Consider the following 14,499-nt stretch of genomic DNA (forward strand, 5'->3'; position numbering starts at 1 on the left):
GAAGGTGTAACGACTGCAGGACAGTGCACCTGTCACTAAGACATGCAATCTATCACAAATCACACATGTGCTGAGAAGGTCTTTTCTCTCGTGGCAGCTATTGAAAGTCTAAAAATGAAAAGCCATGAGTGCCCGGAACAAAGTAAATAGCACAATATAGCATCAACATCATTGGAAGTCATGAATCACCTACACTGCCTCTCATTTACTCAGAATCAGGACCTACTTTTATCACTATAATAAGTCTTTTAGTGATACAAGTAGGTCCTGAGTCTGTTCCAATTAGGGTGTCTCTCCTAACTCAGGAACAACGTTTTGCCTTGGGATATTCTATTAATATGGGTTAAGAAATTAAAACCTTAAAAACTCATTTCCTGCAACAAGCTCTGAATGTCCAACCAATGTTCATAAAATTTCAGCACTGACCGAAAGAAAAAAACTTGATCTTCTTGGAGTGTCAGAATGTTGGGAGTTGTGATTTTTTATAAGTAATTAAATTTAAGACATTAAAGCATAATATAACAGAATGGATGAGGGCATCAAGGTGGGTGCTGCTTGGCTGTGTTTTTGTCAAAATCTAGTTTTATAACCTTCATTACTTCCATATAGTGTATAGGTTTACATGGAAAATATTCCTCACTAACTGTATATTTAGGCAAAGGTCTAGATCTAGACTTCTTCTTCCTCTTCTTCACTTAGCTTAAACTTACATTCATCTTATGGTGTCTTTTCATTTCTACTCATAAATATTGATTTCATCACAGTTTTTTCCACGTAATACATTAGTTTACCTTGATATAGTACCGTCCTTCCTGCATTTTAATGTGATTAACCTGGTTATGTAATCTATTACAAACATTGAGCTGTATTTCCTTATAAATCCACTGGAGGGAGCTTTTGTCCAGTGCTGATAAAAGCTGTTTAAAGAGTGGGACAGATGAGACTCTGAAGCATGTGAATTCAGCCGTGATGGAAAATTACTTATTTCTCATTGAAGAGAATTGGATTGCTGTTTTGATCAATGCTTTTGTTCAGGTGAAAAAGTGAGATGAAAGAGGCAATGAGCTGATCTGGACGCACCTCATCAGTAAACCAGGGTCAGTGTGCAGCATTACAAACCCTCACCAACATGTATTGTACCTGCTCTGTGAATAGGCTGGCACTCTGCCCGAGGTATAAGCAGCTAGACACTACATTTCCTTTCAGAAATACTGTGGAAATAATGCTGTGCCATTGGTCTGGCACAAGCTCCATTTATTTATTTATAATCGTTTTAGTTCTCTCAAGGCCGCAGGCGGAGAGGGAGGCAGCGTAAGATGTTGTGAGTCATTTCAGCACTATGGAAACCAGTATTTTCTAGAGACAAAGCTGAGAACAGCTGAACACATGTCCACCTCTGTTATGTGGAATACAACACAAGCTTATATAACCAGAACATCTCGTCGAGTCTGTGCAGAGGGAATTCCTCTATGCTTCAGTTTCAGTCTTTACTCCCCAGTCCGTTTACTCACTGCCCAAACTCCTTCAATTCAAAGATGGAAATTGTTTAGCATATCCGAGAGAGTCTCTGTAGAACCTGAAAAATGGAGCATGAGCTCTGTGAGATTGTAGAAACCAATTTAACATCAAGATCATGTCTTCACTTGTGATTGTGTATCTAAAGCTGCTTTCAGACATGCACTGGACATTCTCCGTAGAGGCTACATGTGTTATTGCCAATGGCCAAGTGAGAGCCTCCTGAGTTTCTGTGGACCTCCTCAGTCCGGCCCCTTGTATAAAGTCCACAGAAAGTCGGGAGATGTGAGAACACAGAGAGAGATCATATGCAGGATTCACCGAGAGCACGTTGTTGATCACACAACAGAAGGAAAAAATAACGTTCCAAATATCTCCAGAGGAAAAAGTGGTATCATACAAGTAGAAGACACTGTAAAGAATGTTGGTAATAAGGGCAGACGCTGGCTAAAATGAGCTGTAAACAAAAACATGTGACCTCTACAGCAGATTGGATACATTACATCCTGCCTCTTTACGCTGCACCACCACTCACCTGAATCCTGCGGTGGATTTGTTGCTGCTTGTTGCGTCTGAGCAGAGAATCTCCTGCTGAGTTGTGCATGTGTGAAACTCTGCAGAAAGTCTAGACCCAATTCTCCAGACACCTTCCAGAGGTCATGTCTCAACTGCAGACAACAGGGGGCCCGTTCAGAAAAAATAATTTATAAAAAGTCTCATCCAGAGACAACAACAAATGGGCTGACTGTGTCATTGTATTGAACTAAAACTGGTGTGAGTTTGTGAACATGAAGACATGAGGTTGTGTGATCGTGAAATTACAGTGAGATGAGTTCACCTCAGTCTTTCTCTAATCTCACAGTTGATATCATTTGTGTGTATACTTTATTACATCCACAAACATTTTCAAAAATCTAAATAAGTAATTTTTTTAAATTTACATCTCAAGCATAGAAATGATCTCTGCACATGTAACTGTGGTATCGTATGGTCAGAATATGTGCATTATACATATTTGTTTATCAAACCTTGTAATCTGTTTTCCAGAACACAGTGAATATTCCTCACATCTTCTTCCATCGAGTTAGCACTGATGAAAAGAATCAGCACAAACTCTTCTTGCCGCGTTTGGTTGAGTCAGCAAGCTGTTAATGGAAAAATGGAATGGAGGCCAGCTCGATATAAATGAGATTGTCGTCCTGATTTAAAACAGAGCAACAGCCCGGTGTGTGTGTGTGATGCATTTTAAAAGAGTAGTCGAGCAGCAGCAGGCAGAAGAGAGAAAGTATTAGCTCACCCATTCTCTTTCCCCATGACTGTTCCAGAGCGAATGAACATGGAGGGATCAGCCTCACGCCGACTTCTCTGCAGAAATCAAAGTCAGTCACGTTATAGCTTAATCAGGTGGTGACGATGGTGGCCAACTGTTTATCAGAGAAACCCGCACATTGATCAGATAGAGCACAAAAGAAGGAGAACGAAATCACTCGTCAAGTGGTAAAACAGAATAATAAGATGTGCCACCCAAGTTATACGGTCAGAAGAAGGCATGATTTACCTGCTGGGAGCCCTGAAAGAAAGGAGGTGTGGTGATTGTGGATCGTGATGGCAGTTGATCGTGGATTATTATTACAACTAGATTGCTTAGATATAAAATATGCCCTCTCATGTTTGGCAATAACTCATCATTACAATTGTCGTAGCTGCTCACTTCATCCTTGTCAGACATTTTCTTTTTACCCTGAAACAATGACACAACTCTCCATTTATGTTAGACACCGCCTTTCTCATCAGTGTTGTAAATATTGTCGTTTTGTTGACTTCTGCTCGTCCTGGGAGAGAGATCCCTCACCTGCTGTGGGTTTTTTGGAAGTTTTTCCTCACTCCTGTTGAGAGTTAAGAACAGAGGATGTCGCACCTTGTTAAGCCCTATGAGGTTAATTGTGTATGAGCTACATAAATACAATTTGAGTGATTAACAGATTGACTAGCCTTGGGGTGCCAGGGCCCCTGGGAGCCAGCGATCCCATTGCCTTGTATTCAAACTCAGCCTTGGTTAAGAGAGAGTGATCAACACTGATAAACTACAGCATGTTTGCTGTCTGTCCCTATACTGTACATCCTGTGTCAGACTGTGTCCTTATCATTAGCAAACTAATAAATTCATCATTGTTTCACAAAAGCTAGTGTTTGATCTTTAATCATTGTTCATCTTAACTCAAAAGGCAAGGTGATGCTTTACATGTCCAACAGTCCACAATCTCTCAAGATATTCAATTCACAATAAATTGATTGAAAATTAGCATCATGAGTCAATATAAACTCAGAGGATGTCTTTTTCTGTTTAGAGGTACAGCAGGTGTCACCTCTCTCCTCTGCTGTGTTACCAGTGTCATACAGTTACCTTATAGGTTAACCCTGGTCCAGTGGTCTACCCACTTCTAAATAACCTCTGGTGTGTGCTGTCATTTTTTTCATGGACCGCAATAGCATAACCCACCTTACTCTGCCTCAAAGTGGCTAGTCCTCATTGTCTTTGCTGGTTAGGGTTGGTATGAGGAGTGGTGATTGGTTAGTTAGAGTAAGCCAATCAGAGGCAGAGTAGGGCAGGTCATGCCTGTGTTTGCCCTCCTGGGAAAATAACATCACCTTACCTTTCCCTGACCTGCCTGATTAACTGAACACGGCCTGTAATGAAATTCAAACATGATACAAACTACCCAAACAAACATTTCAGCAGAAAGGACCTAAGCTTATGAATAAGAAATAGTTGACTCAAAATGTAATCATGTAGTTGTGTCACCCTTCAGTCTGTGGGCAGGTGTTGATGCAGAATCTACCTCTGAAGCAGAAACTAAGTAACAATGTGCCAAAACTACTGGCCCATCTTTGGGTGCACAAAATATCCAAGAGTAGTCTGACATGTCACGGCTATTGACACACGGTATTTATCCTTTGCTGAACTTCCTGCTTTAAAAAAAAGTATACTGACTTCCCCAGTCACCACGACACCACCGTCCTATAGTCCTATTCCCCACTATTCATATTATAACCATTTCTGAATCTCAGTAAACTCTTGCACAGATCCTGATGCAATCGTGTCTGATTTTGTGGACCACAAAATGAAAAGCATCCGGGAGGAGGAGCTGGGTATGCAGATTCATATCTTCTGTATCATAGGCTACTGTCGCAAATGCTTTTCTGTTTCATGTGCCGTTCTATGTGAATTTAATCCAAATTTATAATTTCCACCGTGCTGCACTTTGAAACTTTACTGAGAAACTGCCCTTTTCAGCCTTTCACACAAAAATACTTGAACTTACTGTGGCTGCTGGGAACAGAACAAGACAGATGTTATGAAGGTCAGGCAGCGTCTCGTGGTTCACAGGTGCTGATGGGAAATTACACAAAACCTGACTATGACACCTTATACCAGATCATGCTGATAAGTGACAAGAAATCTTTTAAAAAAAATCACTAATACTTCAATTCCTAATCATTACTTCCATTTTACATGAACTGTAAAATAGCATAATTATTCTTATTTATGTATTTAAATAAATAAGTAGATTAAATAAATAGAGTTGCATTCATTGTTGGTTGGGAACCTACATGGGATTTGTTGTCAGAAATTAAAAAAACATGAAATACTATTAGCCAGACGTGGCTAAAAAGCTCAAAAGAATCAACCCATCAGTTCTTTAACACAGAATCTCTGCACCAAACAAATCCAAGCTCTCTATCCCTGTTGTTGCTGCATGAGTCATCTGACCCTACACTCGTAGGGTCAGATGAAAGTTTAAAAAAGCTTATTTCTTCACACAAAATAAGCAACATAATATGCAAACATTAGTTTTATCAGACTTTTATTGTGTCCACGGGAAATCTCTTTGGGGAATATTTGTAAATATTTGAAAAATAAATATCGTGAGAACCAATTCAAGAACGAGTGACCTGCTCTGAAGGATTCTTCTGTGCCGACACAGCTGTGATAGGACATGAGGAGGGAAAACGCACAAGAGATGTTAGCAGTTACATCAAGGGGTTACGTAATGGTGTTTAACAAAATTCTCTAGCCTCTCACAATGTACTGTACATATAGCTCTATAGGAATCGGTGTGCAGCCTTTTCTGTACAAGCTTTATCATTTTAGAACTAGTTTGCATTCACAAAACCCCCCAAAATATCATAATCTCATTTACACATTGTTAAAACAGCACAGTATTCTCACCAGGGACACTTCAGTGTTGAATTACTCATACATCATTTCATATAAACTCCTACATTTCTCTAGTAACCACTATTATCTCTAGTGGGATTATGTCATTAGATTGTATAAAAATATATTAAATAGAATTAGCCAGAAATACATTTTTGAAAGCCGGTAGCATACTTCTATTAATCTTGGTTTGGATTGCTTGGCTCTGCTGTATTCATTTGGATTGTAGTTACAGTTATGAAAACAATAGACAGTAAAATAAATCTCAGGCTTGTGAAATGGGTAAATGCTTTTGAAGAACAGACCAAATACAAGAAACAACCATGACTGACTGCTCTGCTTCTTTCTACTGAAGCGTTTTTCAAATTCTGCAACAACATGCTTCTGCTAAATCACCTATAGTGCCTTTTCTTTAGTTATCCTGAGGCCAGGTTAAAAATGGAGAATAAAATAAACTTGTGCTGTAGATCATATAATGTAGAAACAATCAGCTGGACCTTGGTTGAGACAGAGGTCCTATAAAACAAAGTACAAATACTGCAAATGTTTTAAAGGGAAACTCCAGATTAAGTGTTGCATTGTCGGAAGATGAATCAGAAGAGTGAATCAGAAAATACTGCAGCAGCAGCAGCAGCAGCAGCAGCAGCAGCAGCAGCAGCAGCAGCAGCAGTGGCGGCGGTAGCAGAAAAAGCCCAAAACACCACTAAAGCCTAGATTTCCCATGATGCAACCAATGGCATATTTTTGCTGGTAAATTTCACCTCTCCACTAGTTACCTCTGCCAGGGCAACTGGCAACACTGTTTGTGTGTTGTTTTGTTTATTTGTTTAATTGTAAGCAAGGTTACACAAAAACAACTGAACACATTTCAACGAAACCTAATGATTTGGAATCGCTCAGGGAAGAACAACATGTTGATGTGGTTTTTCAACATTTTCCCAGATTGTTAAGGGAATAATTCATGAATCTTGGTGAAAACTAGAATTACTGCAGTGTGGTTGTATACCTCCACCACCATTTCCTTTGACCACTGAAATATAATCAGTTTATCTTTTTACTCTTCCAATTAAAAACTGATCAAAAATCAAAGGAAAAGAAACCAAAAACATGTTACTGAGGTCACCGTGACCTTGACCTTTGACCACCGAAACCTAATCAGTTAATTAGAGAGTCAAGTAAACATGTGTGCCCAAATTTGATAGAATTCCCTTGAGATGTTCCTGAGATATAACATTCACAAGGCAAAATATATGTTACTGAGTCACAGTCACCTTTGACCACCAAAGTCTAATCAGGTCATTCAGTGACCAAGTGGATTGTGCCAGATGTAATAAAATTCCTTACAGGCAGTCGTGACATATCAAATTCCCAGTAACATGAGGTCACTCTGACCTTGACCTTTGACCTCCAGGCATCAAAACGTAATTGGTTAATCTTTAAATCCAGGTGAATGTTTGTACCTAATTTGAAGACATTCCTTCAAGCTGATCTTAAGATATCACGTTAAAGAATAACATAAGCGTATACTTTCTGAGACCACCCTGACCGTGACCTTTGGCTACCAAACTCCAATCAGTTAATCCTGGAGTTCAAGTGAATGTTTTTACTAAATTAGAACAAATCCCCTCAAGGCGTTCTTGAGACATGTGTTCACAAGAATGAGATGAACGGACAACCCAAAACCACAATGCCTCCAGCCACTGGCTGTCGCCGGCATGGAGCCATAACAATCAGACACATTTAGGGAACTGATTTCTATGAGTGTGTGTAATTTAAAGCAGCTTGATTGAACTCAAGGGGATTGTTGGGCCTTGGAGGAGGTATTTGTTTTACTGAGTTCCTCCTTGTTTCTGTTCGTACATTTGATCTATAAACCCAAACTCAGATTATCTTTAAAGAAAAAAGCTCCAGAGCAGCAGAAGACATTATCCAACTGTTTTCATGGTTTTACAGGGAACTTCTTACATATATCCTGTATGTTGTGTTGCATCAGTTGAATACCCCTCTAACTGAACTTGTCCTATAGAGCTACAACACTGCAGACACCCACTTTCTGCCCCTATAACATTTTGTCAGTCACCAATCAGTGTTGTACATCAACAAATCTGCAAATCAAGTCAAATACTAAATCTGCATGATTATAAATTACAGATCTATAACAATGTTTCGCTGTTTGAGCAGCTTGTGCAGATGCTTGTATTCCATATAGTTTGTGTGTTATGTGGATTTGATTGATTGAACATTTCTTACTCTGATGCTCTGATTTGTTTTACGTGGCCTCTCCTGGTATGAGTTTATATGTTGTCTGGACCATCTTTATCTTAATGAATCTGAAGCTGTTGTAAATGAAGTCTGGTGAAAAATGAAGGTAAGATTTACTGCAGTGCGGTTAACTTATATTACATGATGGAGACATCATCTGTACAGTACCACTTGCCCCTGGCCATGAATAGAAATCTATGGCTTCCTGGTTTGTTCATACTCTCTACAAACCAGAACGAGGACCAGACCTCCTGCCTCTGTTTCTCACACTGTGAACACAACTCATTGATAAAAACAGGATATTCCAACATGACCAGCAATTCCTGTACAGTGCATCTGCAGCTCACTGATTCACTGTCGAGTATCATCCCTCATCAGCTCCCCACAGAGAGCAGGATAATGAGGCTAATTCAAACAGAACGTCCATTGATCTTTGTTGAGTAGGGGTTTGAATGAGGTTTCATATTGACAACCTTAGAAGTGACACGTTTTAATCCAGGTAATGACTGAATGAACCAAGGGCTACATTTATTAACAGCAGCAGAGTCATTAAGAGGCGGTCGGGGGAGATAGCAACTGTGAAACACACAACTATCACACCAGACCAAATATAAATATAAATATAAATTATCAGGTTGTAAATATATGGTTTTCTATTTTAAACCAGACAAGGATCTTAACTAACATCAGCCAAGCGAGTCTAAACAGAATCATAAAATAGATTTAAAAAAGTTATATTGTACTTTAAAATCTGTTATTCAAGCAGAAAACAAATATTTGTCTGATATGTTCAAGGTATTTGCAACTTTCCAAACACGTAAATGAATAATATATCCTCATTATATTGATAGAGAATGTAATCCAGTCACAATTACATTTTTCCACACAACATATTTGCAGTTTAGTTGTAGATAAATCATTTTGAGGAGACAGGGTTGTTTAAGAACATGACACATCCTACACTTCAAGCTAAAAGAAAACAAGAGTGATAGTGTAAATAAATTGTATAATCTAAAATAATGTTAAATGCTCTTCTACTCTAAACTATTTCATAATATAAAAAGTTATACAGAGTCATCTCATCAAGAACTAATCTACATTATTGTCATACCATTAATGTTCGTATAATCGCTGTTTAAGTACATTTGGCAATGCTGCGGAACAGATGTTGAAGAATATACATATTGAAAGTTAATATGATGTGTTTAAGTTATATACAGTATATGTATGTGTGTAATGACTAGTCGATTCAAGGATTAAAGGCGTTAGTTCAGTGAATCCATCTGGTAAACTCTTCTTCCAAGGCTGAATGATGCAGCATAAAGTCATCTGTTTAAACAGGATCTGCTGGCTGAGAAATGGTTATTTGGGGTTTTGATTCAGGATATATCAAGGTAATTAAAGGTACTAACAGTGACTCAGATGATGTACGCAGGGATGCTTATTTGACCTGTTTTGAAAGTTTACTGGATATCAGCCTGTTGAGCTCATCAGCGTCTAACCAGCATCTGACCAGAGCTTCATGAAACAGTCAGCAGTGACGGAGAGACGCTAACATTATGAAGTCTGATACTGTCAGTAACTAAGCAACCACAGACAGTCGGCACCCTTTGATCTGGGTAGAGGATCTTTTAAGTGTTCGTTGGGTAATCGTCAGGCCACACTAGCAGGTAAAGCTGCTCACCTCCCACAGCCACAGCTGAATTGTTGTTTGGTGTGTTTAGTTGTAAGCAAGAATATACAAAAACTACTAGACAGATTACCTTGGAACTGGGTGATAGGATGTGGTATGTGTCAGGAAAGAACCCATTCAATTTGTGGTGCAGATCGGGATCAGGGGGCAGATCCAGGATTTCTTTTTCACTTACTTTAACATTGCGAGTGTGGGTGATGAGTGTGAACAGTTTGGTGCAGATCAAAATAAAAATCTGGATCTAGTGAATTTAAAAGTGGTTTCATGAGGGGACTGCTGGGACTTTGTGGAGGATTGCTCAGAATCTGGTAGTATTATTAATAGTACGTGCAACAGGTCCAGAACAACCCTGTTCCCTATAAATTAGGTTTTTGCATAACAAAGTAGGAATATCACACATAAAATTATAGGACTGTAGTCGTGAATCTCAGTCATGTTCTTTGTACCACAACCACCTTCAGGTGATTCCGCTGTCATTAAGAAATGTCTGTTAAGTTAAGCCTGCCAGTGATTTTCTATAGCTGCTTCCAGACATGCACCGAACTCATCCGCAATTTCTCCGGAGGAGGTGTATGTGTGAACACAAATGTCCAAGTGAGACCCTCCGGAGTTTCTGCAGACTTTATCACCTGGCCCCTTAGTATAAAGTCCGCAGAAAGTCGAGATAACACAGCAGGAGATCCTCCGCAGGATTAACCAGAGAGAGAGTGTGTGTGTGTGTGTGTGTGTGTGTGTGTGTGTGTGTGTGTGTGTGTGTGTGTGTGTGTGTGTGGGGGGGGGGGTGATGACACTGCTATCACACCACAGATGCAATAATGAAAAAGAAAAACAAACAAAAAGAAAAAAAATATCTCAGGATGAAAAAGCTGCGTCAAGTGGCCAAGAGTTTGTGGTGATAAGAGCCTATGGCGGTGTCGATGTGCTCTACACAAAAACATGTGATCTTTGCAGTGGAACAAATAGCCATCCTGCCTCTGTCAGCTGCACCCGACTGCTCCACCTCTCGACTGAATAATACGGAGGATTTGTTGCTGTCGTGAACGTGTCAGAGCAGAGAACCTCCCGCTGCGTTGTGCATGTGTGAAAGACAAACTGCGGAGAAAATCCGGACCCAAAAACGGCTTATGAGACAGGGTTCCAAAGAATAAGGAGTGGTGAGGTGAGCAGAGAGGTTGTAAACAAGGCAACAGTTTAGCTTGATTAGCTACAGATTATTCGGATTTGGATGTAAACGTGAAGACCCAAAAAGTCACTAATAATTGGTCAATGGAAAAAAAATGTGCACGTCAATATAGCTGGCATATGTAGTAGATAAAGTAGGATTAAAGTTGAATTTAGAGGGGAGTCTCTAAACTGTTGGAAACACCGTTTGGGGAAATTATTTTACTGAAATTGTCTTTGTTTTCTTTGCCAAATAGATTTACTTAACTAGGGAGGGTGTTTATTCACAATCTGATTGTCTGATAGTGGTTGTTTGTACAATCTTTTTTCAATGCAATGTGGGATTATTACCAGAGGTGACAGCGAGGCTTGTATCATTTTAACATTGAGTGTGTGTGTGTGTGTGTGATCAGGACCAAATTTGGTCAGACTGCTGTTATGGGACGATACAGAAGTGGCAGTTTTAAGTACTCTGACAGGTATCTGTCTGTGTTTGTCTGTGGACAAATTTGTCACCACAACGATGTCACAGCTGTGCCAGATACAGTCACAAACATTTGTGAGTAGCATAACTGAGTTCAAATTGAAGGCCGAGCTCCAAGTTGGTACGAGCCACGTGTTCATGTAATAATGTTAGAAGGTCACCACATTGACAGCGCAGCTCATCAAAAGCTCTCTAGTTTATTTTCTAATTGTGACTGCGTTCACTTTTGATTTCACCTAAAGGGGAAGTAATAGTTCATCTGGCTAAACTGCTTGTTTTAAACCTGCCTGGTTGTTTTTTTCAGCGTCTCACTTAATGTTTAAATATCAGTGTTTAACTTGGAACTACAATGTTATTTTCATGTAAACGACAGAGTCAAGAATCTTGCTGTAATTAACAAATAATCCTTTCAGAGTTCATAGCTGCCTCGAGAGCAGCTCTGCCTCCACAGATAAGGTATGAAGAATAAAAAATACCAACTTACAACTAATTTACTGACTAAAATGTGTTTGGCTGTTTTCATTATTATTTGTTATGGCAAGCCACCTGGGAGTACTAAGTGTCCTCTTGATGACACATACAATAACATTCAGGATTTGAATGCTAATGACCCAGGTAGGACCTTTATGTTAAATACTAGTGTAATATCCTTTTCTGAATTTAAATTGTGCAAATCTCTGTTGAGTGCAATCAGCAGCATACCCGACACATCTTTCCCTGAAATTAAAATGAGGGCCATGGGTACAGGACAACATCATGTGGAGTTCATGTGTCTCTCTCAAAGCGGTAAAACAGTGTCTTCTTAAATCAAGAAAAGTCTTCATATTAGAGTCCCGGCTCAACCACCAGGAAGTCAATGTGATCCATGTCTTTGGTCTTGAAGGCCTCTGCGATGATGCGGGCAGCCTCCTTGTGCTCCCGACCTCTCAGGGATATTCCGTTGACCTCCAGGATCACCTGACCCACCTTCAGCTGGTCGCAGTTATGAGCGGAGCCTCCTTTCTGTCACCGGAGACATGGAGACAAGGAAGGAGAGAAGGTAGTCATTTTTGACTATAGGCTTGAAGATTTTCCAGTGATTTTAAAACAACTCATTTGGATATTAAATTCCGTTGTAATTTACATCGCATTGCACAGTCCCTTCCCTGGTGTTTATAATATTTGTATATTTAAAGGTCCAGTGTGTAGCATTTAGTGACATCTAGTGGTGAAGTTGCATGTTGCAGCTGAAAACCCCTCAACTCACACCAAACATGAAAGAGAACCTGTGGAAACCTTCAGTTGTCACAATATAGTTTGTCTAGTTTGGACGACTGTAAAAAACATGGCGGCCTCAGTATAGAGGACAAAGTTCGAATTTATTCTAAAATATCTTGCATATAGTTCAAGAGACCACTGCAGCTAAAAAGGATCCTGTTAGGTCTGTATTAATGTAATAATCTAAATTGAGGTCAGACTTCATTAAAGGCATCTGCTGTTTTTCTCCTCAAAGCCTGTGAAGTTCAGCATTGATTGCACTCACTCAGCTTCCTAAGCTCAAACTTTTAACCACCTCAGCAATTATGGTGCTTTCAGTGGAAAATGGTGCAACTCCATCAAACTTCTCAGTGTCACTTTCTCTCTCACCGACCAATCAATATCAAGAAGGAGGCAGGATGTAGAATATCAACATCATTAATGATGGGAGAGGAGAACATGATCATGGCTGTCACTGACAACACAGTTATTTATGATGCTGAGGGACTTTTGTAACTTAGCTCCATCGAGAAGAGACACCAGCACAAGAACCTGCCTGTGGACATTAATCTACAACGATGAACTTGTAGTTAGCATTCTTGTTTCAATAACTACAGCATGACTTCATTACAAGAACACATAAGCCCACATTCTGGAAACCCTGTGTTCCTACAGAGAAAACTGTCTGTGTTTTATTAGGAGGATATGTTTGAACCTTTGAAGTGCTTCACTTTCTCCAGAACATCTCCTCGACCTTTCTAGTTGGGAATTTCACCTTGGCCAGGTGGTTTCCCAGAGTCACCCAGTCTTCCATATAAGCTACATACAAAATAGAAAAACCTTAATCGTTGTCAGTCCAGAGTAGCAGACCAGGAGGATATTACCAAGGACTGCATTAAGATGGATTGTCTTATGCCCAGACTGTCAGGAAAACTTAGTGGCAGCCATTTAGACCTCCGCATTCTAGGGTTGAAGGGGACAATGAAACAACGGAGCAAAACACTAAGTGAGAGATCTATCATGTTGTGTAAAAATATTCTGCATTATGAAAGTGTGGCAGGGTACATACTCCATAGTGTACACATTGGATACAAGGTGTGCAAGGTATGCATTTCCCTTTGATGCTTTTCATTTTTTTGCACTTAAAGTTTTGCTTTGTTTTCAGTGAATTCAATCCAATCCTGAGCTAAAAGGGGAGATACAATCACCCCCTGGAAATAAACCAACTGTTAATCCATTCAGATATCTCTCTGTGTGTTCTGGTAAAGACATTTCCTCCGAGTGGACAATGGGAATCAACGAATGCAGCTTTTGAAATACTGGAATTGACAGTACAATTTGATAATTGACTCTGTACCACTGAGTAGTTCCAACTTCAAAAAATACATTTTGCTCCATTTAAGTACTTTAGATAAATGTAGAAAGCCTTCTAGTGTAACCTTTGAACTGCCTTCATATTTGATATCAGTAAGATAGGTCAGCTGTGAAGAAAATGAAGGATGTGATTTGATGACTGAGATGAATAATTTGTCTGTTTGCATGTGTGAGCAGTGTTAAATGGTCGTTTACCACTGTGCACACAGTATTGCGAGACCATTTGCTCTTTTTCTAGGCAGCCCAACAGAGCCACAGGGTAAATGTGTTTATCCATTCACAGATCCTTCTTCCTCTCAGGACAATCACAACAGCTGTCATGAACATGCACTATTCTGAATACGTTAATTTGCTGTGACATTTTATTACAAAGTAGCTGCTGAAAACATGACTGCAGGGCAAACAGGCCATTAGTAATGACTTTCAATTCTGCTGGCTGGTTGAGAAACTCTGAGGAGGTAATGAATTAAGCTATCTTCAGACATGACCTCCATGTAAAATACTGACAATTGGCTACGGAGTTTACCCAGAGTTTGTCTTTCACACATGCACAGA

At 39.6% G+C, this 14,499-nt stretch overlaps 1 protein-coding gene across 2 annotated transcripts in view; it reads right to left on the reverse strand.

Annotated features, from left to right (window-relative positions):
• Positions 1-11,520: 11,520 nt before the first annotated feature.
• Positions 11,521-14,499, reverse strand: part of whrnb (whirlin b) — a 99,798-nt gene continuing 96,819 nt past the window's right edge. For both annotated transcript variants that reach the window (XM_034595740.1, XM_034595741.1), the window contains exon 11: positions 11,521-12,336. In XM_034595740.1, the coding sequence (XP_034451631.1) occupies positions 12,160-12,336 (177 nt within the window). In that variant the 3' untranslated portion in view covers positions 11,521-12,159. The remainder of the gene's footprint in view (positions 12,337-14,499) is intronic.

Source organism: Hippoglossus hippoglossus, chromosome 9 (assembly GCF_009819705.1).
Source record: "Hippoglossus hippoglossus isolate fHipHip1 chromosome 9, fHipHip1.pri, whole genome shotgun sequence".
Taxonomy (NCBI): domain Eukaryota; kingdom Metazoa; phylum Chordata; class Actinopteri; order Pleuronectiformes; family Pleuronectidae; genus Hippoglossus; species Hippoglossus hippoglossus.